The sequence below is a fragment of the Engraulis encrasicolus genome, chromosome 1, assembly GCF_034702125.1.
Source record: "Engraulis encrasicolus isolate BLACKSEA-1 chromosome 1, IST_EnEncr_1.0, whole genome shotgun sequence".
NCBI lineage: Eukaryota > Metazoa > Chordata > Actinopteri > Clupeiformes > Engraulidae > Engraulis > Engraulis encrasicolus.
This window is the reverse complement of record NC_085857.1, coordinates 34,842,985-34,870,484: the sequence shown is the minus strand read 5'-3', so window position 1 is coordinate 34,870,484 and position 27,500 is coordinate 34,842,985. Positions and strand designations below refer to the sequence as shown.

Sequence of the window (27,500 nt, the reverse complement as noted above, 5' to 3'; positions counted from 1 at the left end):
AGGTGCAGGTTGCGCTCTCTCTCTCTCTCTCTCTCTCTCTCTCTGTCTCTCTCTCTCTCTCTCTCTCTCTCTCTCTCTCTCTCTCTCTCTCTCTCTCTCTCTCTCTCTCGTGCATTAGAAGCTGCTGCGTATTATTTGCTTTTGAATTTGATCACGTAGGCTACAAGCTCTTCTTCACCTGACCGCGTGACTCATAGGAGCCCTATACTTCACGAAATGAGTGAGATACGGTTGCTCATAGCCTGCAGATTGCAGGCAGTGGGAAGACCAGACATCCCAATGAAGTCCAAGAAGTTTCTCTGATATTTGATAGTGGCTCCCCGATGGCCGCGAGTCAGATAAAATATTCCTGAGTTTAGACTATGCAAGTTCGCGTTATTTCGATTGGCAATGCGGGGCAGAGAAAGATAATGGCTCGTGTGTCATTCCTGGAATACTTCAAATAGATAATGCGCACTTCGTAGGACGCCCTGTAAACGTCCTGGGGGAAATGTAGGCAGTTGTTCTATGCAGACTGGACGACAGAAAGGACATTGACAAACAATGGTTGAACACTAATGCTGTTTTGTTTGTCGGGATGTCGAGGGTCGATAAGCATCTCCAAGTTTAAGCAATGAGTTTTTAGAACGTGGGATGTCTGGGAGACGCTATAGTCTAGACACATTTTTCATATTTGTGAATGTTAGAAGCATTTTTTAGTAAAAGTTGGGAACCCATGTACTTAACATAATTTAAGTGTGCTGAATTCAACTAGACTGGTTCCCAAGCTGGATTTTGAGGTTTTGACAGTTAAATTTGAAAAACAAAATGGCTGCCAAAATACGCTATTTTTGACAGAGCATTTTTACCAAGTATTGCTGTACTTGGAAATAAATGCTCTTTTCTAACATTTTGTGTCCCAATAATATTTATTGATGAATGTATCTACTATAGAGGATTTTAAAAAGTATAAAATAGCTTCTAGAATGCTAATAATGCTAATATTGTAGGTGTTAGCCTAAACGTTTCAAATATTTAGCTTTTCTAATAAGATATTTGTAGCCTATGTGCGTTTATATGGTTAAGAAAATTGATATAAGTATTTTAGAAATACTTAGCATAATGTGCAGTATTTAGTGTTTCCAAAAAATCACTTAAAGTTGCTATTAGCTCTCTGAAAACTGTCCAGAAATCGCTAGATGACACCATGATATTACATATAGTTATATATATATTACATATAGTTATTTTGTGTCATTTTGAAAAATGTTCAGACATATTTTACATATTTTATAAGATACTATTGCATACATTTGAGATAGTCTATACATGCTACTCAGCCTGATTGTTAGTGGCCAGACATCTCTTGAAGATGATGGAATTGGTAGCAAGGAAAAACTTGCTCAAAGTACAGTTCTGAATGAGGATTAAGTCCTTGTTTATTGTGTCAGTGATGGCAAAAAATGGACTCCGAAACATGTCGGTCTTGCTTGTACTCTTCATCAAGCTATTGGGTAAAAGACCTAATACGACAATTCAACCTGGCAGGTCATTGTCTGAGTTACAACCAGGTCCTCCAAGTCCAGATCCTCCTTAGCTGAGAGCACTGTAAAAACACTGAACCAAGAGAGTGGTGCCATTATTCCAACAAACATTGCGGCAGATAAATTCATCCACTACACATGTGATAACATTGACATCCTGGATGAAACACTTGATGGGAAGAATACTTCCCATGCAACACAAATGGCAGCATGGCAGAGAGGCCAACCAATTGATGATTCTGTTAAAGATATGAGGTGTCCACTAGACATAGGCCCTACATTAAATGTGCCAAATGCCCTGATGGAACTACATCCTCTCAGGATTACTCCTAGGACATTCAAACCAACTTTTTCAGCACCCATTGCTGAATCATGCTTTGGAAAATCTGGAGAGGAGCATACGTATGCTAAACAAGCAAAGGCCACGGACCTAGCTTTCTTCTTGCACTGTCAAAACTTAGACATGAAGACTTCTTGGTCAGTGTTCAATCAGTCACTGTCATCAAAGGAACAACAGACTTGCCAATAGTCCTACTATGCGCTACTGCACACGTTTTGCACACATTTTGATACTTTGAATACAAATGCATTGTCATATCTTCACATTTTGGACAGGAACATACAAGTTTAGCCAGATTCTGATCAGGCTATGAAGTGGGTAAATGTCACAGGCAATAAAAGAGCATCATTGCGATCACCGAGACAGCCTCAGCTTTGTGTAGGTGGACACTCTCTTTTAACCTGAGATCACACATTGCAGATCAAACATATGGAATGTACAGTGTCCTCCATGGCAGCAAGAAACTTCACAATGACGGAACCTACTCACCGCAGATTAGAAACAATACGGAGTAAAAGTTCTTTACACACATTTGTGTGTACCCAGTTCCTTGGACTCACGTCTCCTGACTGAGGTCACGAGTACCCTGAACGACACGAGTTACGAGAGCTTGACTAGTTCTAGCCTGCTCTGTCTCTTTGTTCTCTTGACTACGGTCGACTACTGGCAACGCATTTCAGTGGAGTCAGACTCTGACTCCCCCCTGGCAAAGTGCTTCGATCTCCCGCCTAAGGTGGATGACTTTTCATCCCAACTCCCTGCCACCACAGACAATCTCATACAGCAGGGACTGACCACCACCCTAGTGGCTGATGTGGCTTCCCCAGCTCGAGCAGCTGCCTCGGAGCCCCTTGGCCATCACCGCAGTCCATTGCGCTTGGCACAAAAGCGCGCCCCGTCACAATTCATGGCGTGCTTGTAGACTCCAAAAGTCCTGTATAATACACCACGAGCGCCTACGTCTGACGCCTCCCTTTTTCCCCTCCTGCAAGGAGGCGAGATTTCTCAGGGTTTGTCTAAACTTAACCCACGGGGCTCAGGGGCCTCAGCTGAGAGCGTAGGGGCTTCGGCCCCTCCTGCTACTTTCCTCTAGAAATTCTCGACCTGCAGGTTCGAGTCTGGCACCGGACCAGGAGGACATCCCCCAGCCCAGGGGCCACCTACCCCTATGAGTCTGGCAAGGGAACATTTGAACCTAACCGGTTTTCTGGATAACGTTATCTGGACAATTCAAGGGGCCAGGGCTCAATCGACTGGGACACTGTCTTCGAACGCTACTGTGACCAACACGACAAGACAACTTCTTAGTGTTCAGTACCGATGGTATTGTCCTTTCTACAAGACTTATTGGGGGGAGACAATGCTTTACCATTTAAGTCTACTTTGCAGCGATTTCATTGTGCCATGTAGGATTCAGTTCCAACACTCTGAGTGCCCATCCACTAGATACTTACGCCCCGTGCTACGTCACCTGGGATATCTCTCTAGTACTGGAGGCTATGTGTGGGGCCCCTTTCGAGCCCCTCCAAGAGGGGTCTCTCCAAACTGCTTTTGCACACCACCTTTCAGATCCGTGGAAGAGAGGGGACAACACAACTTGTGCCCTGTGCACGCTTTACGCATGTACATGAACAGGACAGCTGTTTGTGTGCTTCATCAAGCCCTCTACAGGGCTCACAGTTTTAAAATAGAGGTCTCCAAATGGTTGGTTCAAACCATTGCCCTGGCACATGAGTCCAAGGGTCGCCAACCCCCGGCTCAGATTAGGGCTCACTTTACCAGTGCGGTCTCTACATCTTGTCCTCTCTTCAAGGGTGCAGCAGTTTCAGACGTATGCAGCGGCTGGTTGGGCCAACCCCGCCACCTTTGTCCGGTTCTACCGGCTAGATGTGACCACATTGCCACAGGAACATAGGGTTCTGGGCATGACCACTGATTGTCTGTAGGGTGATAGGAACGCTATCCTTACAGGATGCTCTTGGAGTTCTGCCTAGTTTGGACCAGCAATCGGGAGTGATTGTAACTCTCCCATAGAAAGAGAGCATTAGGACATGAATATGTCCCCGTTCTCTGAAGGAGATGAGTGAGCCATCTCTCAAGACACCCTCGTTGCCAACAGCTGAAGAGAGGTTTGGCATCAAAGTGGCTTATTTTCAGTTTTGAGAAAGTGGACATCCCGCTCCCGTTGACATCCCGCTCCCGTGGACACGACACAGTTGATTGGACCTTTGGCGTGATTGCAAAGGTCTTCAGCTAATCGTACAGCGAGAGTGTGCTCCCATAGAGATGGCTCACTCATCTCCTTCAAAGAACCGGGGACATATTCATGTTCCAATATTTCGTTTTTTTTAGATAATACTATCTTCTTTCTCTCTCTTTTTCTTTCCAAATCTTATTGAATGACAATTGTGTATGATAATGTGCTTTACGGAGGCTATTGCTATTGAATGCCAGTTTACGAGGATATCACATTATAAAAAGGCATAATTATAGTAATTTTTATCTTTTTGCCATGACATTTTGCCTTTGTGTAAGTGTAGGAATACATCTTAAATGCAAATATGTGAGTATTGCACATTTATTTCCATGGAGAAGTGATACTTTCTAACGTATTCTGCCCAAAATCAAGAATTTCGGCGGCCATTTTGTTTTTTGCCCATTTCATGGTCAAAAACTCAAAATTCAGCTTGGGAACCAGGCTAGCTGAATTCAGGGTACTCTAATTGTCTTAGAAAACTAGGTTCCCAACTTTTACTAAAAAATGCTTCTAACACCCTTATAAAGGGCCTTTTTCTGGAAATGCTTCTAGTCTACTATACGCATCGCATGAAGGGATGTCGGCTGCCTTGGGTCTTTCAGCGTTGCCCTCGATGGGAACACGTTTCTATTCTCCGCACTTTAAACCCTGATCGCCCACACATTGATTCTTATCAAAACTACAGTAGCCGTGCCTCTGTTTAGACTAAACAACTTTTCCCCTGTGGCGCGCGCATCTCTTAAACGTCTCCCGGTGTGTCTGATCTAAATAAATGCATGAATCCGATCTTCATGATTTGCTTGCAAACTGCCTATTCATACGGTTAAACAACCAATATAGCAAACATTACAAAAGAACGGACAACGGACGTCGGTGTATGCGTACGTGTAACGGTAGGGACACATAGGAGGCGAAGCAAGGCGAAGCGAAGAGAGGCGAAATTCAACCGTCATCAGGTCGTCGCGGCGAATCAAATGGAATGGAACAGTATATTGTTGATTTGATTGGGCCGTGGCAGGCGAATTCGCTCCTCATTTGCATAACATTAAACTTTCTTTAATAATTTCGCTTCGCTTCGCTCCTGTTCGCTTGCTGTCGCTTGCCATCGCTTGCCTTCGCCTCGCCATCGCTTGCCTTCGCCTGTCTCATAGGAATGAATGGCAAAGTTCGCAAATTCGCGTGTATGTGTCCCTACCGTGAGTGGAAAGGAGAATAGAGGAAGCTCGAGGAGTTTTAAAATGACAGCATCAGAGGAAGATTGGCGCGAGTGACGGTAGCACTATTATCATGACTGCACAAACACACATGTCTTCGTTATGGACAAAAGGGTTGAACATGTTTCAAAATTAACACTTGCCTCAACGTCGACTCTTTCTTTTTCTCTTTCTGGGAAACATGTTAGGGTCTAAACTGAACAGGACTCACTGAACTAGGCTACTACTGATTGAGCCGCACCAGCGCCAGGATTGCCAGCAGAGACAAACAGGGCAACAGCGCATAATCTTCTATGAAGTTCAAGAAACGATAACAATTACAAATGAATTTTAAACAATAACATTTTTAATAATGTCCATTCGTCCATGGCTTGTAAATTTCGTCTCGTCTTAGTCTCCTTAACGAAAATAAATTTTTATTTTCGTCATATTTTTATGTTCTGGAAGCAATTTTTATGCGTCATCGTCTCGTCATCGTCACGGGAAAAAGGGGCGTTGACGAAATATTTTCGTCATCGTCCTGGTTGACGAAATTAACACTGAGTGATACTGTCCCCTTTTTGGAAATAAGCTCATATTAAACCTCCTCTTGAGTTGAATTATTGAGTGTTACCTTTCTCCTGTACTTCCTGCCGTTTGTACCTCCCAAGCTAGCCAGCTGGTCTCATAGGACTCAATGTTAACTGCTAGCTTGGAGGTAAAATTTGTACTGCCATACTCAGAGAACGGTTGAAAGTACAGGAGAAAGGTACAAAGGTACAATGATTTAACTCAAGGAGACGTGTATATTAAACTTTGACAGTATCACTTTAAAGGAACACTTCACTTTTGGCATGAAACAGACTCATTTTGAACACTCCAGAGTTGAATAAAGAGATGGTTTTTCATCCCTTCCAATCTGCCAGTAGAACACGTGCGATACGTTGATAAAGTGGTGATGGTAAAGTGAAGACCTGTCAGATCTACCAGAACATCTTAGCGGAAAGACAGCGGAAATTCACAACCTGCTAGCTATCCAAACATCACATGTGTGGGCATAGCCTTCTTGATAGAGGTGCCAGTGGCGTCAGCGGTGTTTGCACTTCTTTGACATTGGGCATGCATTTATGCATTGGCTGACCTGGCCTAGTTGGCTTATTCGGTTGAGTGGAAATTGGTATGATTGTTGAAGAAATATGGCATGATGAAAAATGGGGGTTGCTTTTTTAAACGTAGTTATTACTTAGTTAATACTGTACTTTTAATTTTACTGCTTTTGTCCATTCAGCCAATTTCACCGATAGAATAAGTGATAAAGTGATGATACTGAATGAAACTTCACACCCAGATGTCCAAACATCATATTACTTTCTCTTACTAGAGTTGCTGATGGTTTCAGCTTTGTCAGGTTGTCACACTTTTTTGACACTGGGTCAACTTACACATTGGTTTCTGCTGGTTGGTCGGTTGCAATTGCCTTAACAGTTAAAGGGACCCTTCACTTATGGGGGGAAATAAGCAAATTTTCAAGATTTTACAGTTGTGTAAACAGGTTTGACTGTTTATGAGTCCATCTTGTCAGTCTGTCAATAGAACAATTGATAAAAGTGATAAAGTGATGATGATGAAGAAGAAGTAAAAAGCTGTGTCAGGCGTACCAGAACATCACGCGAGGCGGAGATTCACACCCAGCTAGCTATCCAAACACCTCATGTGCAGGCATGACCTCCTACCAGAGGTGCCAGTCTACTTTTTCAGGTTGTGCTCCCACTTCTTTGACACTGGTGGATTGACACATTGACTTGGCCTGGTTGACTGGTTGGTTTGGTTGTGTGAAATGCTTCCATAGTACATTGTGAAATGTTCCACTTTGGGGGGGGAAATGTGGGCTCATTTCAGCTCTCTTTATTAATATTTTCCTGTTGTTTCAACAAAAGTTGGGTTTTCGGCGTTTTTGAAACCATACCTTTGTATCCAACATATCCACAGCATTTGCGTCCGTTTATTTAGCCAACCTCTGGATCTGCCATTAGGAGTTGGGAATCTGGCAGTAGCAGGTAACGGCATAGTATAAATAATTGAATAATTTAATCAGGTTGTTCTACCAACCTTATCTGTGGTAAATAATTTATGATTAGTTAATACTTGAAATGCTACTGTCTGATTCAAAGATCCTTCTGCCAGATGGGCAGTTCCAAAGGGTCATAGAGGGTCTGCACAAAACAGTTCAACCAGTATGTTGACATTGTGCATTTACTTAGATTGTTTCAGATAATGCTGGAGATTTTTGTTACGTGTATGTGTGTGCATGTTTGTGTGTGCAGGTGTGCGTTTTGAGTAATGTCAACACAAACCAAAGTGACAATGTCATTATAATGTGTAATGTAATGTAATTGTTGTGTGTTTTTGGTTTTTGTCCCCGGTCATCCAGAGTCACAAAGACAAGACCAAGCAGAAGGATCGGCACAAGAAGTCGTCAGAGGGCATGCCCAGTTTAGGCTCCACCCACTCCAGCATGCCCAGCATCGGCCCCTCCATCAGCCTGGAGAAGGTCAGTACCCCTCCATCCTCTCCTCCTGTCTTTACATCATAGGCCCCTCCATCAGCCTGGAGAAGGTCAGTACCCCTCCATCCTCTCCTCCTGTCTTTACATCATAGGGCAGTCATGGCTAAGCGGTTAGAGCGTATATTGCGGCTAAATCCAAAACCAATTTGTTCAGCGCCGCGGTGGGCTAAGCAGAGGGAATCAAACTTGTTTACGCGCACTCAAAGATGTAATGTCCACACATTCGACTCCGTTTCTTGAGGTTTATTTGCTCACCATTTCACACGAGACCCCAATAGTCTTTAGACCCCAATGGTCTTTCCAGATGCAAGGCAGAGCAATTATTCCAGGTTAACAGAGTGTAGTTAGTCCATGCGATGTGCCACGAGTAGTGCGGTACACAAAAGGATGGCCTTCCCCCATGCTCACCCCACGCCAAACTGAATTGAAGCGCAGGTGCCAGGTGGATACTAATTAAAGGGCTTCCAATTGCGCACCACACACGCCCAGCGCCACACCCATGTCCACGACAACAAGTAAACAAAAAACCTAAATTAAAGTAAACCAAATCCCCATAAAGTGTACCATAATGAAAACCAAAAAATAAAGAAAGTAATTATGGCTCCTAGAGCGTCGGACTTGTAGTCTAAAGGGTGCTGGTTCAACTCCTGATCCGCCTGGTTGGTGGGTGGAGTAATTAACCAGTGCTCTCCCCCATCCTCCTCCATGACTGAGGTACCCTGAGCGTGGTACTGTCCCACCGCACTGCTCCCTTGGGGTGACATTGGGGGCTGCCCCCTTGCACGGGTGAGGCATAAATGCAATTTTGTTGTGTGCAGAGTGCAGTGAACACTTGTGTACTGTGGAGTGCTGTGTCACAATGACAACGGGAGTTGGAGTTTCCCAGTTGGGCTTTCACTTTTTCACATCACAATACACTCATAATGAACTAATACTCGTTGGCTCTGTCACTCTCTGTCTCGGTCAGTACCCCTCCAACTTTCGCCCTCTCTGTACCTTATTTTACACTTAGCTTATGCGTTTATCTAAAGCGACTTATAGTTATTTGAAGTACACGTTCAGGGTATTGGTTACAGTTCCTGGAGCAGTGTGGGGTTAGGTGCCTTGCCCAAGGACCAAGGTAGGGAGTGGAAGGGTGGGATTCAAACCTGCAACCCTCTGATCTAAAATCCTTCTCCTTAACCACTACTAGGCCATGGCTGCCCGGCTCTCTCACACACTCTGTTACTCTCTGTCTCTGTCTCTGTCCGTCTCCCCCCCACCCATTTGAATAAATGAAAGCGTCAGCTAAGTGCAATGTAATGTAATACTACTATACTGCTGCTACGTGGCTGCTACATTTCATAAAAAACCCTTTCAGTAATTTCTTTGTGTGATCCTACAAACAAACAAACAAACAAACAAATAATGAACTGAATAATTCCTTTCCTAAACCAATATTTACCGTACTGTTTGCCAGAAACCTACCACTAAAGATTTAGGGAATGGCATGGCACCAATGGCCGTTATCAGTAGTTAGAGAGAAAAACACGCACATCCGTCTCAAAAAGATTGGGTGCAGGACCAGCAAAAATACCATGAAAAAACTGAAAGAAAAGTCCGCGACACCAAGCTCCCGTTGCTCTTTTTTTAATGTGACGTTTCGGGCAGCATGCCCTTCATCAGACAATGGCCGTTATTTCACCTCGAACTGACTGGTCCTAATCACAGGGTCAGTGATTAGGCTATGTCAACAGAACACCAGGTGCTTGCATGTTTGGCTTCGGCGCCATTGTGACCCGATGCAGAGAAAAGCACTTAACCCCCAGCCAGAACAGGTTGCTCCAGGCAGGAAGGCAGGCAGGCAGGCAGGCAGGCAGGCAGGCAGGCAGTCCCTCTAGTTAGTGGTTCAGGATGAAAGCTAGTGGTGGGTCATGACTGGAGGTATTGGAGGTGGGGATGGGGGGGGATGTGGAGGGGAGAGGCAATTTGCATGAAAATCTTGAAAAACTCAGACGTGCTGTACTGTATGTTGTTAACGAAAATATCCTGATGGGGGTGGGGTGACGGTGAGGGGGAGAAGCGATTTGCGTGAAAACTTTGAAAAATGCTGCATTGTATGTTGTTAATGAAAATATCCTTAGGCCCAATAGGGGTCCCCAGTAGAAAAAAGTAAGTAACCTGCGCCTGCTCAACCGTATCTCACTCATTTCGTGAAGTTTTCACGAAAAAAAATAGAGTAATTTTCGTGGTGCATTCACGTTATTGCCCGCCTTTAAGTCTTCACGAAAATAATAGATTAATTTTCACGCTGCCTATTCACTTGAATTGCCCGACTTTCGGTAGCCTACCGTCACATGGTAATCAAACATTTCAAACAAGCAATTTAGGGTTAGGTTTAGGGTTAAGGTTAGGGTTAAGGTTAGGGTTAAGGTTAGGGTTAGGGTTAGGTTTAGGGTTAAGGTTAGGGTTACGTTTAGGTTTAGGGGACATAAGGCGTAAGTACCGAAAGGGCGTCGAATTAGTGAGTCCCGAGTGTATCAGCAGTGTTCTGTCAGCACCCCCTCCCCGCCCCTGCAGACGTTTGGATAGGCTAACCATAGCAGCAGTGGGGCAATTCAAGTGAATAGGCAGCGTGAAAATTAATCTATTATTTTCGTGAAGACTTTACGAAAGGCGGGCAATAACGTGAATGCACCACAAAAATTACTCTATTTTTTCGTGAAGACTTTACGAAAGGCATGAGATAGGGCTCGCCTGCTGTAGTTAATACTGTAGCTCAAGATGAAAGCCTTGCTCAGCTCTACTGTACAGTACACTACTCTTCTAAACTCTACTCTATTCTACAAGTAACTGAGCTGCTAAATACTTGACTTTGACTGTTTTTATTAATCTCTACTCTACTCTACACCACTTTCCTCTACTCTACTCTACTCCACTCTACTCCACTCCACTCTATTCTACTCTACTCTGTTCTCCTCTCCTCTCCTCTCCTCTCCACTCCTCTACTCTACTCTACTCTACTCTACTCCACACTACACCACTCTACACAACTGTACTCTCCTCTCCTCTACTCTGCAGTTGTCCTCTGGCCACCATGGTGTGTGTAAAGATGGCGAGGGCAAGCCTAAGAAGCTGAGTAGCCACTCGGGCCTGTCTCACCGCAGCAGTGGCAGCAGCAAGAAGTCCGGCAGCGGCACCAAGAGCTGCTCCTCATCCTCCTGCTCCTCCAGCCCCTTCAACGCAGGTCAGACACCTCACTACACTACCCAGGCTCTGCCCTCACATTGACACAACACCTTCAGCTCTGCTACACTAGCTCAGCAAAACTGCTTATTCAGGCAAATTCTGAGTTCCCCCTGGCAGTGATGTGGTTTACGTAAGCAGAGACGTTCTATTGGGACTAAGAAAATGACTGTTTTAAACTTAAGCCAACTTTTCTGCCCTCGACCAGTAGCAAACCAAGGGAGGTGGGTCAACCATGCTGTTGGTGAACGTTAGGTATTAGGGTCTTGGTCAGACCAAGTCTCGAGGAGATTTGAAAGTCATGATAATCAGGCTATCACTACACACACTTTTAGACTATAGACCACACTAGATGTATTATGTCAATTTACAGTTTTTCTCGATTGCTTCCACACAATTTCTGGTACTTCACACACAATTCTCGGAACATCTCACCCATTTCCCAACTTCCCTAACCAATGTCACCCAACACTAAGCACAATTCCTTCTTTACACTCGCATTTCAGTTTTGAAACACACTCTTTTCAAACCACTTTTATGTTGTGTTTCAAAGGTATAGCTTCCGTCTTCATCAGAGGGTCACATGGATGCTGATGTGTGACGTGCTTTACTGTAAAATCAGCTGATGTTGTGGAGGTGTGACCTCTGAGCTACCTCACTACAGACATGTTCCTCTTCCTCCTCCTCTTCCTCCTCTTCATCATATTCCTCCTCTCTCTCCTATTCCTCCTGGTCCTCCTCAGCAAGGCGGCTGCATCGTTTGCGCTTCTCTGGAGGGGTCTTTGGAGAGTAGAGTAGAAAGCTATTGCACTCTCAAATGTTATGGCACGAACAGACCTGGGGTCCGTTTCTCGAAAGCGTCTTTGCTATCGTCGTTAGCAAAGTCCTTCGTACGAGCGACTCAACTCTCTCTCGACAGCGACGCTCGCCACTAAATCCAAGGGAACGGTAAGACGGTCTTAAGACGGTCTTAAGACGGTCTTAAGACGGTTAGCAATGACAAGAATCAAGAAACGGACCCCTGATGCGACTTGAGCAACTCCAACGACTGAGTTAATTGACCTTGTATTCATGAGTCGCTGGCGACAGAAGAGACAAAGCCGATTTGGGCGACTAGAGGCAATTTGAGCAGCTTGAGCGGCAGTTTGTAGTTGGATTTCAGCTAATATTATGCAAATGAGCTGTGGGGCGGTTTTGGCGATAGCTGGCACAGCCAATTGGAATGTCAGATGTTGGGAATGTAGCACTTGCTACACAGTCCAGCGATTCTCTGCCGCCGGTGTGTCCAGTCAGAATTCACTACTCACAGTAGTACTCAGGGAAGCTGACAGGGAGGGCCAGCAAAATGATAACAATAATAATGCCTTCGTTTAATATAGCGCCTTACAAAACACCCAAGGTCGCTTTACATAATATCAGTGTAGGTGTGTGTAAGTATGTAGGTGTGTGCTTATGGACACTAGAAGCCAAAGGCCTCCAAAAAGAGATGGGATTAAAGGTGTTGTATAAAGATTTGATTTGTGTAAAGGTTTTGAATGTGGTTGGGTAGGTTATTCCAGTGGGGCAGCTACATAAAAGGCTCTGTCAAACAAAGGGAGATTGGGGGCAGATTTGGATCCTTATTACATTGCATGCATTGGGTGACGAGGCCCTTCAGAGTACTGTGTCCCGGGCCCGGCTAAAGTTGTCAGCGGCCCTGACTATTGTACAGTATGTGCAGTACCGTATTAGCCCTAATATAAGACGATCCTGAATATAAGACGACCCCCCATTTTCAGGCTCATGTTTTGGGGAAAAAAGTTTTTTTGAAGACTAAATTTTGTTTCACATTGCTAACTTCATTCAAAATGCCGTTTTTCATTTGTTGGAAAATCTGAGGGTTTTTACATTGAACAAATTTCACAATATAATTTTCATGAAATTTTCATGATAAAAGACCACAGATGGCTACTCATACCCTTTTCCTTTCTTTGCTCTCTTTACCTATCAAGCGCCAGTAGGCTACAGCTGCCTGGTCCTGCCTACACTCAGAGCATTAGTCTGCGCCAGCCAGGCAACCAGTCCAGTAGAGATAGGCTACCTATTGTGCAATGCACAGATTTTGCAAAATGCTTAGTTGACAGCAATATCTAACCAGCAGCCATCTCGCCAAATCACCGTTCATTTTATGCATCCAAAGTTTTCCGTTGGACTGTAGAAACCGAACGTGACCAAAAGCAGATTGACGCATTGCATTTGAAACCCATGCGCTGCCAGCACCACGTTGACATTAGAAGTCTGATTGGTATTCATTTCGTACCAAGGGTAAAACTCTTAGTGATTTTATATGAACAGGACAATCTCTTGCCCTAACCATTATTCTGTGTTGTTGCATCGTTGTGAGGCATATCGTCAAATAGACACCGCTTGTCAAAAGGCACCACTCTCTCGCGCACACAACATTGAATGGCTGATGACAGCATCCAAAACTAATAATAATAATAATAATAATTGTATTTGTATAGCACTGTGTCATACAAGGCATGTAACTCAAAGTGCTTAACAAATGGGAAAAAAACATTGTTAGAGATAGATTTAAAAGGAGAGGTATAGAGGAGAGGCAGAAAAAGCAGGAAGGCAGAGGAAGAAGAGATAGACAGAGAATGTAGAGTCATAAGGTCAACGTAGGTTAGGACCAGGATTCTTAGATGTGTAAGGTCCATAGTGGCTGGGCCTATCATAAGTCATAGATAGTCACACAGAGATTGGGCGCTCAGGTGCGGCCCCTGGTGGCATCAGGGGTGAGGAAAAAACTCCCTTTCGCTTGATTCATAGTTTGTGAGGGGGAAAAAAAAGCTCAGTGAGGTCTGAGAAAAAAAGACCCCCTGTAGTCAGGAAGAAACCTCAGGCAGAGACCAGCGGCCACCTAGGGGAGCCCCCTGCCAGGGCTGGATTGCGAGTAGTAAGGGCGCTGCGGCGGCTGGGACACTATGACGCCTTGGCAGCTAGGAGTTGGCAAGGATGAAGAGGTGGGTCTTCAGCTGCTTCTTAAAGGAGTCGACGGAGGTGGCTGATCGGATCTCGATGGGGAGGGCGTTCCATCTCTTGGGCGCATAGCAGGCAAACGCGGCGTCACCGATCTTCTTCTGCGGGGGGGTGGGGGTCCTTAGCAGCTTGGCATCAGTGGACCTGAGAGCTCGAGCAGGGGCATAAAAAGAGAGCATGTCTGAGATATAGCTAGGGGCAAGTCCATTTAATGCTTTAAATACTGTGAGCAGAATCTTAAAGTCGATTCTGTATGAGACAGACAGTAACCAGTGCAGGTCTGCCAAGACAGGAGAGATGTGCTCTCTCTCCTCATTCTGGTTCTTGTTAGGATTCTTGCCGCAAAATTTTGAATGAGTTGCAATTTGTCAATTAATTTTTTTGGGAGACCGGAGAAAAGAGCATTGCAGTAGTCTATCCTACTGGTGACAAAGGCATGAATAAGTTTCTCAGCGTCTTGTCGGGGGGCCAAGCCGCGCACTTTGTTGTCATTTCTAAGATGGAAAAAAGCAGATTTTGTTATCTTGTTGATGTGAGGCTCAAAGCTCAAATCCGAGTCTATGACCACACCTAGGCTAGTAACCTTATCTTTAATGTGTATGCTTAGGTCACCTAGGCTTGAGTGGAGTTTTGCACGTTTTTTTCTTAGGCCCAATGAGCAACACTTCAGTTTTATCTTCATTTAATTTTAGGAAGTTACTGTTCATCCAATCTGTAATGGCAGACATGCATTTAGTCAAGGCATGAATGGCAGTGGTTTGGCTAGGCTCGACAGAGATATATAGTTGAGTGTCATCGGCATAGCTATGAAAATCAACATTGTGCTCTCTGATGATGGAGCCCAGGGGCAACATATAGAGAGAGAAGAGGAGAGGGCCCAAGCAACTACCCTGAGCAACTCCAAAAGGCACATCATACTTGTTGGAGACGTATTCTCCGATGGTGACAAAAAACTGTCTTCCTGTAATATATGTTTTGAACCACTCTAAGACGTGACCGGACAAGCCTACCCAAGATTCAAGGCGGTCAATTAGTATGTTGTGGTCTATCGTGTCAAAGGCGGCACTGAGGTCGAGGAGGATAAGTGTTGAAACTTTGTTTGCGGCTTATTATTTTGGTTAGTGCTGTTTCGGTGCTATGGTTGGCTCTAAAGCCTGATTGGAATTTTTCCAAGATATCATTCCCAGCCAGATGTTGATTAAGCTGTTTAAATACAACTTTTTCTAGTACCTTGCTTATAAAGGGGAGGTTTGATATAGGTCTGTAGTTGTTTAAAGAATTCTGATCTAAATTTGTCTTTTTTAGGAGTGGCTTTACCATGGCTGTTTTGAATGAGCTTGGAAAATGCCTGTAAGCATAGAGGTGTTAACAATTTGCAGTAAAGGTGCTGCTAAGCAACCAAGTATGTTTTTTAGCAGATATGTGGGGATCGCGTCAAGGCTGCAGGTAGACTGCTTACTTTCCCTGACTATTTTACAGAGGTCGTCCTCTGTAATTGGACAAAACTTTTGGAAGCTCTCAGGTCTCCTAGGGGGGTTTAACCCTCCCCTCGGTGTATCGCCTGAGTGGGCGACAGAGGTTGCTGCGTTTCCACCTTGGATGCCTTCTCTAATGTCGGCAATCTTTTTATTAAAAAATCTAGCAAATTCCTCGCACTTGGCATGTGATGCTGCATTTAGGTTGTTATTGCTATGTGTTGGATTAAGCAGGTGGTCAATAGTGGAAAAAAGAACTTTCGCATTATGCTGGTTGTCTGTTATGATTTTGGAAAAATATGCTTTTCTCTCTGAGCGTACCGCATTATTGTAGGAGGAGATCTCATCCCTAAGGGATTGTCTGTGGACTTCTAATTTAGTTTTCCTCCAAAGACGCTCGGTTACTCTGCATTTTCTTTTTAAGGCTCTAAGTGAGTCATTCATCCAAGGTGAATACCTAGCTCTGGTTCTTGTCGTCGTTCTAATTGGAGCTATGTTATCTAGAATTCCTCTTAAGTTGTTGTTGAAGCTATCAACCATTTCATCAGGTGTGCAGTGACCATTTAGTAGGTCACCTGATTTGATGAGGTCTGAAATCTTAAGCTCAGCAGAGGCATTAATGCGTCGTCTGTGAATGACATTGTTGGGTGTGCTAATTTGTGTTGAAATGTCAAAATCAAAAAACACACAGTGGTGGTCGGAGAGGCCGACGTCTGTGACCGATATATTGTTGATATCAAGTGCATGTGAAATAACAAGGTCAAGTGTGTTGCCTTTTCGATGGGTAGGCTGTTCTGTAACATTCTGGACGAGACCGAATCCATTTAATGTGTCTAAGAAAGACTTGGCTATTGCGTCATCTGATTTATTTACGTGGATATTAAAGTCGCCAGCAATTATTGCTTTGTCATAGTTAGTAAGTACGTCCGACATGAAGGCGGAGAAATCAGATAGAAATGACGAAGAGAATTTCGGTGGACGGTACAAAACTTAGCCTACAGGTTGTTCCTCAAATCACCCTTCATTTCTTTAGCTTCAAGTGGTGTTGTCGGGTGACCAAAGAGAACAACTTAAGCTTTCCTGATGAGACTGTAAAACCGAACACAAATAAACGCAGAGCAACGAGCCGCGATTGACTGTTGTGTTTTTCCCCTTGCACTGTCGGCCGCATCGCGTTGACATTGACAGTTGATAGACGTGCGGTGCAACAGTCATCACGAAACAATCATCTGCAAATTTGATCTGGACAAAACAATCTCTTAACCTATCCATCATTGAGTTTTGTGGCATTGTTGTGAAGCATAATGGCCACATTCAGGTTAAAAAAAATAATAAAAAAATTTAAACATTGACGCTATTTTGTCTAGCGCACGGAAATAAGACGACCCCCCTTTTTAGAGTACTATTTTTATGACAAAAACCACGTCTTATATTCGGGCCAATACGGTAATACACGATTTTCAGAACAATTCATGCATGCATTGGCAAGTTATTTTGTAAACCAACAAATACATAAACACACACACACACACACACACACACACACACAAACACACACACACACACACACACTGTTGAAAGCACAGCTTCCGTGTTGGAGGTAAATATTGACTTGTTATTTCTGTCAGACCATGTCGTCGTTGTCATCTAGTTTTTGTTGTGTCTGCCGTCTGCCACTGCAGCTTGGTGGCAAATGTGCTGTATAAATTAGAATTACTCACCCAGTGACTGTCTGTATATTTACCAGCAGCATGTCACATACATATTGCATATTGCCCGTCTATTGCATCATGCGGAGCAGAGTGGTGGTGAGGAAAACATAGCACGTGCAGGCTCCTCTCTGTCAGTCAGTGATGTACTCTGTTGCTAAGGACTCCAGAATATCGGATACCCTTTGAATTTATAAAGTAAGCAATGTCAAACCATTTTATGTGGGTTATGTCCTGCAATGGAAATGTGTACAGTAACTACACCTACTGTATGTACATGGAAAATGCCTTCTAAATGAAACATTTTGTTGATAAAATGGTGTTGGATTTAGCCTGAATACAAAAACGCTGCTACAAAGTCAACTTCAAAAGGTAGTTGTATGTAGTATGTACTTGTATACTGTGTGTAGGCCATTGTTTTTGTTGGGTTATTCATGAAATCAGTCTGAAATCAGTTTAAAATCAGTCTGTTTATGTACATAGCCAAATGGGAAGGGAGTGGCTTTTTAGACCTCCAAAGATAAAGTTGGAGGGGCAGATATCCTAATAATGACACAGTTGATAACTGTATTTAATCTGTCTGTATATACATATTGTGTACAGTATATCAGTCAGACGTTCTCAAAATTGCCAGTGTAACAAGAAAAATTGTATTGTGATAACTAAAAAACATATTATGCAATATTGGAATCCTGACAACAAAAGCATGGCCTACTGTATTTTGGCAGGCGTCCAGTCTGAGTCTCCGTGGGCCCAGCATGTTAGTTGGCCGGCCTCATAGTGTTTCATTACTCCCCACCTCAGAGCTGACAGACACACTGTCCAGCGTTGCCAGATGGGAAATGCTGAAATATCCTACCAACACATTATTGGGTGAAAATTATTGTACCTAAATTGTTGTTTCAAGGCATCTAAATGAACTGAATGACAACTCTGAAATTATCGTACATCATGTTTTTGGTAGCACTTTATTTTAGGGATACATCTATTAGCACTAATACATACATTACATGTTAATGCCTGCATAAATAACTTGTAAGGCATGTACTAAGCAAACGCTAAAGCCTACTAGGTCCCTACTAAGGTTAAATTGGTAATAAATCCCTTATTATGCATGAACAAGATATTTGCGAATACATGCCTAACAAATGTTTGATTTTGCTTTGTACATGCCTTACAAGTTACTTATACAGGTACATTGTATGTATTAGTGCTAATAGATGTATCCCTAAAATAAAGTGTTACCATGTTTTTTATCGTACAGAGGACAAAATGGACAACATTATGGTACAAATGCAATAATGATTGTACATCTGGCAACACTGACACTGCTAGCTCCATGAGGAAGGAGCACAGATGCCTCGCTTTTATTACCTGGAGGACTCTGCTCGGTCCAGATTTTTTTTCTTCATTTTTCTCTAACGATTTGTTGCTTGATTAAAAAAAAATAATAATAATAAACTTTTTCTCTCTCCTCTCCTCTCCGCTCTTCTCCTCTCTCCTCTTCTCTCCTCTACTCATCTCTCCACTCCTCTCCTCATCTCTCCTCTCCTCTCCTCTCCTCTCCTCTCCTCTCCTCTCCTCTCCTCTCCTCTCCTCTCCTCTCCTCTTCTCTCCTCTGCTCTCCTCTCCTCTCCTCTCCTCTCCTCTCCTCTCCTCTCCTCTCTTCTCCTCTGCTCTCCTCTGCTCTCCTCTCCTCTCTCCTCTCCTCTCCTCTGCTCTGCTCTCCTCTCTCTCCTCTCCTCTCCTCTCCTCTCCTCTCCTCTCCTCTCCTCTACTCTCCTCTCCACTGCTCTCCTCCTCCCCAGGTGGCACCTCCTTGACCAGCCAGGACTTCCTGCAGCTCTCCTCCTCCTCCTCCTCCTGCCGCCTGGAGCGCGAGAGGGAACCCGAGGAGGCGCCCCCCGCCCCCGATCCCCCGCCACGAGAGGAGCGCAAACGACGCAGCCTCCCTGCCGACGATGACGAGGAAGAGGAGGAGGAAGAGGAGGAAGAAGAAGAAGAGGAGGAGGAAGTGAAAGAAGAGGAAGATGAGGAGGAGGAAGACGAGGAGGAGGAGGAGGAGGAGAAGAAGAAGAAGGAGACGTCGAGAGAGAGGGAGAGGGAGAGGGAGAGCAAGTACTCGTCTCATAAGGCACCCCTGCAGCCCCCAGCCCTCACCCCCGCCAACGCCCCCCCGGAGCCGGAGAGCAACAGCACCTTCGAGACCAAGGTCACCATCTTCGGCTCCATCATGCGCATCACTTCCTCCTCTGGAGGACTGGGCAACGCTGGCAGCAAGGTGGGTGAACGCATCGTCATCATGACGTTTCAGGCAGCATGCCCTTCATCTGACATGTATCTGTATTCCAAAAATAGTGTTGTCTTCAGACTTTGACAGACTTGGTAATTCTTTGTATGGAAAGTCATACATGAATATCTTTGTAGAGAGAGAGAGAGGCAGAGTTGCGTCTGTGGGTAGACTTTCAAAAACTTTAGGTGCTCATCGGTGTCTAGAGGAATACATGTAGAGAGCAGAGAGAGGGTCCGAGGCACTCCGAAGTAAAGTTAAAAGTCCTTTATTTTTCTATGTGGGACATCAATCCCACACAGAAAAATAAAGGAATTTTAACTTAACTTTGGAGTGCCTCAGACCGTCTCTCTGCTCTCTACATGAATATCCTTGTGTTGTCTAAGTATGACTGGGTGATTGATCAATCAACTGTGAGAGAAATCCATGGCCAATATCCCTCTGGGAGCTGTTTTCAAAATACCATGCTACCATACCCTGTCTTAAGGGCTCTGCATACTTCACGTGCGCACTTTGTCGCGAGTGGCGCGAGAACCATTAATGACGTCATCACTTGCGACAGACTATTCATACTTCAAAAGCGCCTTGCTCGCATTGTCGGAAGTGCCCTCTGCTGTTCATGAGAGAAACGGCAGTATTTTTCGCAACTCGCAGCGTGAGTTCTACTGATGTATAAAATAGAAAGCCAAACACGGCTGCTGTAGGGCTACTGAACGTCTGACTTGTGACTTACCACATTGAAACATATATTTTTTTGTTGTAGCCTACATTGCCAGATCATTCCAAGACCATGTGAGAGCATTGTTCTGGCGGCAGAATTTATAAATAGATCGCCGAACACAACGTGCTTCTGAACAAAGTAAACAATTGTTTCACTGAACAACATTTAAGAGAGAAGATAAAATAACTCTCTATGACATTTTGTTATCCTCAAAATGATGCAGGATCCATTCTGTAGTAGCCTACAGTAGTTGTAGCCTCTCTTCGCAACTCCTGCTTTGTCTGCCTACCTGCATGGTCGCTGGTGGCGCACGACAAGTTAGAAAAATCCTTGTGTGCACGACGTTGCGACACGCGCCGAATTTTGAGCTTACGACGGGGGGCGTGTCGAAATTTTAGGTCACGTGACGGCGCGCGCCATCGTCGTGAGTGAAGTATGAAGGAGACTAGCGCCACTCACGACAAGTATGAATCCCCCTTTAAAGGTGCACTGTGTAGGATGGTGGCCAGAGTGGGTATTGCAACTATGCAGCTCATTGAAACTCTCCCGTCTACTGCCAAATGTATTCTTTTCATTTATATTTACTAAATAATTAATTAATATTTACTAGTATGACCAAAAGTGAAGTCAGAATACGCCCACTCAAAGCGGGGTGAGTGTTTTGCTGTGTGTAAATCCGCTGCTACACTACATTACAGTACCTTGAGAAAAACTGCTGCAGCCCTAGGTTTTCCCAACATGAGGGACCTTTGATGAAAGCCATAATAATGTTGGTAAAAGCCATCAGCATTCCTTGGGGAGTTGTCTCCAAAATTCAGACATCTTGGACTTGGGGAGTAGTTTCATAAATACCTTGGGCCAAAAATACTCTGTCATATTTTTGACAGAGAGCACTGATGAGTCTGCTCTACTCTGCTCTGAGTCTGCTCTTCTCTGCTCTGAGAAAAAACTCCTTGTGCTTGACCTTAGTGTCTTATTTAGTGTGCAAACCTGCTCCTACTCTGAACTATACTTTTTGGGTCCATGCACCTACTATTTTTTTCTAAACATCTAGAGCGCAACAATACCCTTCAGCGCCAAATTTTGTTGAAGGAGAGGATTGTGCATATCCCAGGGAAAGGCGCAGGACGAAGGGCAACTGTAGTTTTCGGAGTGAGAAGTCGCACACCTAGAATCCTTTTTGTTGTATTTTATTTTTCCATGGCAGGATGTAATGTTTCGACCTCAACAGTCTTCTTCAGATTCTCAGCGCCAAATTTTCCCAACGTGAGGGACCTTCAGTGTTCTACTGTAGAGCCCCTGTGGTTTTCCAGGTCAGCCGAGGTCATAAAAGTGTGGATTTCACATCCTGATTATTATCACTTCTCTGGGTTTTTTTTTCCTTCTTTTCCTCCAGTACCGTTAACTGTAATAGGGCATTAAAATGCCATCAAGGCCCTCATGCGTGCAAGAGAGTGACTTGACCTTATTCCCCCAAGGTGCAGAAGAAAAAGTTCAACGGAACTGAATGGGCTGCCCTATGATGATTCAGAGGTCTGATAGTCAAGTCAATTTTAACTTTTGTATCACTTAGTCACTTAACTTTTATTTTACAGGACATTGCACATTAATGAACATATACAGGGGTTGTACAAAATAATCGAGACACCTGTCGTTTTAGTGTGGTAAGTTTCATGGCTCAAGTGAACCAGCCTGTTGGCCAATGTTCATTAATGGCACATTGCACCAGTAAAGTGAAGTGTGAAGGTTCAATTAGCAGGGTAAGAGCACAGTTTTGCTCAAAATTTTGCAAAGCACACAACATTATGGGTGATATGTCAGAGTTAAAAAAGGAGACATTCTTGGTACGTGTGTAACTGTTGCATCTTTGACCGAGACAGCAAATCTTTGTGATGTATCAAGAGCCACAGTATCCAAGGTAATGTCTGCATACCACCAAGAAGGATGAACTTCATCCAACAGGATTAACTGTGGACGCAAGAGAAACTAAATGACACTAAAATGACAGGTGTCTCAGTTATTTTGTCCAACCCCTGTATATATACTGAAAGTGAAAGCCCAAAAGGTGCGGTGCACACATGCAAATGTGCCAGATTATAGCACAGAGGCTAATTTCCATCTGGTGTCCAAAATACCTGGGACCATGTATGTGCAATTAAAACATAAATGTATTGCACATACATTGCATTGTACCAGAGTTAGCCTCAGGCTAATCTACGTCTGCAGTCCCTGCTATGTACTGTATGAGTAACTGGGATATGTGTTATGGAGATGATATTGGTGTTGCTGTACATATGGGAATTCAAGCGCACTGGAAAAATCTGGCAAATGGCAATCAGCAAACAATGACATAGAATGACTAAGAATAAAGGAATTTTTAGGGCCATAAAATGTTTGTACCTTAAAGGGACACTGTGCAGGAAATGGTCAAAAAAGGTACTGCAACTATGCTGCTCATTGAAATTGGGCTGCCTATTGCCAAATTTGATCTTTACATGAAAGTTTACTAAGTATTAAACAAATATTTTCTAGTATGGTCCAAGTACAGTCATTTTTGCAGCTAAAAATGGCTATTTTTGGAAATTCAAAATGGCGGACCATGGAAAAGATCCCCCTTTTCATGTATGAAAAGTGCAATTTTTCCAGTCATAATGAATACTTAGAATTTGATGCTGGTGGTAAGTATTCGTGAAAAATGTAACATTAGTGCATGGGCTACATGAATTCTGGAAATAAACAACTAAAAATCTCACACAGTGTCCCTTTAATTGTTGTCTGTCCTGTAGCTGTGGTGTCAAGGGAGTAAGGGAATGTGTTGCTGAATAGTGAAGTAAACGGACTACAAACAGGAGTGATAGTACATTTTACATGATCAGCACTAGTAGCGAAGTTGCACTATGAACTGTGTTGTGTGAAATTGTGATTGTGAGGGACGCTGTCTGGAAGTGGGTTTTGTGAGGACATGCGTATGTGTTGTACTGGGTGTGTATGTGTGTGTGGGTGTCATGCTGTGTGCGTGTGTGTGTGTCTATGTGTGTGTGCGTGTCTGTGTGTGTGTGCATGCGTGTGTGCGTGCGTGTGTGTGTGTGTGTGTGTGTGTGTGTGTGTGTGTGTGTGTGTGTGTGTGTGTGTGTGTGTGTGTGTGTGTGTGTGTGTGTGTCAGTGTGCATGAATGTGTGTGTGTGTGTGTGTGTGTGTGTGTGTGTGTGTGTGTGTGTGTGTGTGTGTGTGTGTGTGTGTGTGTCCTACAGTGTGTGTGTGTGTGTGTGTGTGTGTGTGTGGTGTGTGTGTGTGTGTGTGTGTGTGTGTGTGTGTGTGTGTGTGTGTGTGTGTGTGTGTGTGTGTGTGTGTGTGTGTGTGTGTGTGTGGTAACGGCGAGCCATCTGGCCCCTGTGCTGGAGCGGAAGGATTTGAAACTGAAAATGGAACAGTGACTAAGGGGTCAGCTGCATGACCTTTACTCTGATGAGGGCGCTGTGTGTGTGTGTGTGTGTGTGTGTGTGTGTGTGTGTGTGTGTGTGTGTGTGTGTGTGTGTGTGTGTGTGTGTGTGTGTGTGTGTGTGTGTGTGTGTGTGTGTGTGTGTGTGTGTGTGTGTGTGTGTGTGTGTGTGTGTGTGTCAGGCGGGTGAGCAGACAGCCTTTTCACAGACACATACACACACACACACACACACACACACACGCACACACACACACACACACACACACGCACACACACACACACACACACACACACACACACACACACACACACACACACACACACACACACACACGCGCACACGCACTGGCTCGAAACCAAGAACAGAATCATTGCACAAGTTCCTGTAGACTGGAGAAAAGAGAAATAGATTTTTTTGGAAAGGGTTTACTACACATACTGTATGTAATCAAATTCACATCTGTTATGATTGTCTTTTAAAACAGGTGGATGATCTTGAGATGTAAAGTGAAATGGATGTTTTAAAGTTGCACTGTGTAATATTTTTAGCACTTTCCAGAAATCATGCTGCCCATTCACAAATGTTACCTTTTTCACGAATACCTACCACCCCCATCAAATTTGAAGTAATCGTTATGACTGGGGAAAAGGCAGTTTTCATACATGAAAAGGAGGATATTCTCCATTGTCCGCCATTTTGATGTTCCAGAAATAAACATTTTTAGCTGCAAAACTTTCTGTTCTTTTGTCTTAACTTTTATTTCAAAAGTTTTTAAAGGTTAAATTAACGAATACTTGAGATTTGATGGTGGTAGTAAGTATTCGTGAAAAAGGACATTTGTGAATGAACATGAATTCTTTAATAACCTGCTAAATTATTACACTGTGCACCTTGAACATGTTACGATACGATACAATACAATTATACTTTATTGTCAGTTTACACTGAAATTAATTTTGCATCCCTGAGCAAGACTCGTTTAGGATAGGACATACATATAACATCACATCACAAGACTATTGCACAACTGACAAAAACAAAGGACATTGGCCTATATCAGTGGTTCCCAACCTTTTTCTTCAGGGACCCATATTTTTTTTTACCATTGTAAGCCTTGGTGACCCAATCGCGCGAGCGCCCGTACGAGAGGGAGTCACATGATGAAAAAAGTGAAAGTGAAAGCCCATTGGGAAACTCCAACTCCCATTGTCATTGTGACACAGCACTCCACAGCACAGGGGGCAGCCCTCAGTGGCGCCCCATGGGGAGCAGTGCGGTGGGACGGTACCATGCCCAGGGTACCTCAGTCATGGAGGAGGATGGGGGAGAGCACTGGTTGATTACTCCCCCCACCAACCTGGCGGGTCGGGAGTCGAACCGGTAACCTCTGGGATGCAAGTCTGACGCCCTAACCGCTCACCCATGACTGCCCTATGTTTCCTGTGAAAACTCATTAGTTATCATTTTAATCCTCAATTTGTCATAAGTCAAATATAGAATAAATGTTTAATGCATCACTTACATTTTGTTGCTTCTATGCATATATCAGTTTAAATGCTTTGTCATTTATTCAACATGTGCTATATGGTATTAAAATGAAACCCCTTAAAATCAAGAGGGCTTCGCGACCCACTGTGGATCTTTGGCGACCCATAGGTTGGGAACCACTGGCCTATACAACAGACATACTGTACATGCATACGTACATTACATACAGCTCACATAACTTGAAGATATTAACAACGTGGAGTGATAACACTATGCAGTCTTATGACTGATTTAGCAAGATAATTGATTGATGTATGAAGGCATGTGGAAGGTCGTGGAAGTAGTTGGAGGTTGGGCGGTTTGCCAAAAATGATCTCCTCTGTCTTCACCGTGTTAATGATGAGGTAATTGTTGTCACACCAGTCAATGAACCAGTCCACATTGCTTAAGCCTGGCTCAAACTACACGACTATCGCGCCGATTCTCGGCTGAAAACCTCCCTTACAACAATCGCTGCGATTGTCAAGAAAGATTTCCTCGTTGTGATCGACGTTCTAAGATAGAACTTTGGCAGCTCAAAGAGCAGTGATAAGAGTGACAGTTGCGATTCTCTTCTAGTGTGCGGTGCACCACGGCGCCAAAATCGGACACACAATCGCTAGTCGTGTAGTTTGAGCCTGGCTTTAGGTACAATGTGTGGTCATCAGAAGAGGGTCACTAACGTAGAGTCTTTGGAATATTTGATAAGATACTGATTTAGAACATTGGTAGTGCAGTCAGAAGTATACAGGGTGAACAACCCGGGGGAGCTTATGCATCCCTGGGGAACTCCAACATTGGTGGTAATGGGATAGTGTGTCATTTACCTTAAAGATGTCCTCTCAACGTCATTTTATTAATATTGCTGTGTTCCCCATTGTTATTCAATGTGTTACGCGTTGGTCCTGTTTTAAAAAAAAACTTTCTGGATGCTTTGTTCAAGCCGTTTTTGCAAGCTAGCAAGGTGGCTTGTGGAGAAACGAGATGGTCTTCCGGGTTTGTCGTCTAAAACGGTTTCTGAATGGCTCCCTCCTTCTGCTCTGCGGAGAGATCATCTAAAGTCAGAGTCGCCACTTCCCGGGGTGGTACTGCACTATAGGGGCGCCAACGGAGGCGTGCAGGCTCCATTCAGGGCTGTGCTCTTTAGACAGCGAACCCTAGCGAGCTGCAGGCATGGACTGACCAGAGTGGGACGGCTGTATGAATGAGGCTGTGTGCTCTGTGTGTATCTGAGAGAAGCAACCAGCTGATAGCTAAGCTAAGCTAGGTTTCGGGCCACCAGGCGTTGCTGGTTTTGAAAACAAGCAGAAAAAAATTACTCGACATGTTTTTAGAAAAATGGGTCGACATAAACTTTAATTGGCAACGCCTTCTTTCGATGTGACGCAACACAGAAAGGCTTTCATGATTCGCTCGTTTCTCTGCATTGTTTATGTTAATTGGCAAACACCGGGAAATACAGCCAGCCGAGGTGACGCACCGCTATGAGAGCCTTGCATGTGAGTTTAACTTGGGGTGACCGTCCGATTTTCAAAAGGAGTGAGTAAAACTGTGTTTTATCGGAAGTTGACCTATAACATGTTATGTCCCTGTGCTCCACAGGTGCGCAAGGTGAGCTCCAAGTCCGGCAGCAGCAACGGCGGCTCCGGCCGCTCCCTCCAGCCCTCCTCCTCCTCCACTCCCCCCAGCCTCCTAGAGGAGCCCACCCCAGCTCCTCCTCCTCCTCTTCCACCTCCTCCGCCGCCTCCAGAACGTCCCTCTTCCTCCTCCTGCTCGCCCTCCTCCTCCTCCACCGTGCTGGCGCCCCCGGCGCCAACGTCCCGCGAGCGCCGTCACCGCGGTAACAAGAAGAGCCGGCACGGGCCCGGCAGGCCGCGCGGCAGCAAGAACCGCGAGCGGGAGAAGCAGCGCGGCGCAGGAGGAGGAGGTGGAGGAGGAGGAGGAGGAGGAGGAGAGGACAACAACAACAACCACAACCACCACCAACAACAACAACAGCAGACTCCACATCCGCCTTTATCCATGTCTTTACCTCCACCGCCCGTAGCCCAACAGCAGCAGCAGTCCCACCACCACCGGCACCATCACCACCACCAACACCACCAGCCCATGCAGGTCCAGACCCAGAGCCAGGGGCAGACGTCGCAGGCACAGGCCCAGTCGCAGGGGGGATCTCTGGGCTTCTACCCCAGTCCACCCAGCCTGCC

The 27,500-nt window shown here is 44.6% G+C and overlaps 1 protein-coding gene across 1 annotated transcript in view; it reads left to right on the top strand.

The window, feature by feature from the left end:
- LOC134450646 (protein AF-17-like) overlaps positions 1–27,500 on the top strand; it is a 96,746-nt gene that overhangs the window by 36,460 nt on the left and 32,786 nt on the right. Inside the window, exons 8-11 of the mRNA XM_063200537.1 lie at positions 7,745–7,864; positions 10,940–11,105; positions 19,121–19,593; positions 26,896–27,500. The exon at positions 26,896–27,500 is cut by the window's right edge and continues 47 nt beyond it. Of these exons, the coding sequence (XP_063056607.1) occupies positions 7,745–7,864; positions 10,940–11,105; positions 19,121–19,593; positions 26,896–27,500 (1,364 nt within the window). The remainder of the gene's footprint in view (positions 1–7,744; positions 7,865–10,939; positions 11,106–19,120; positions 19,594–26,895) is intronic.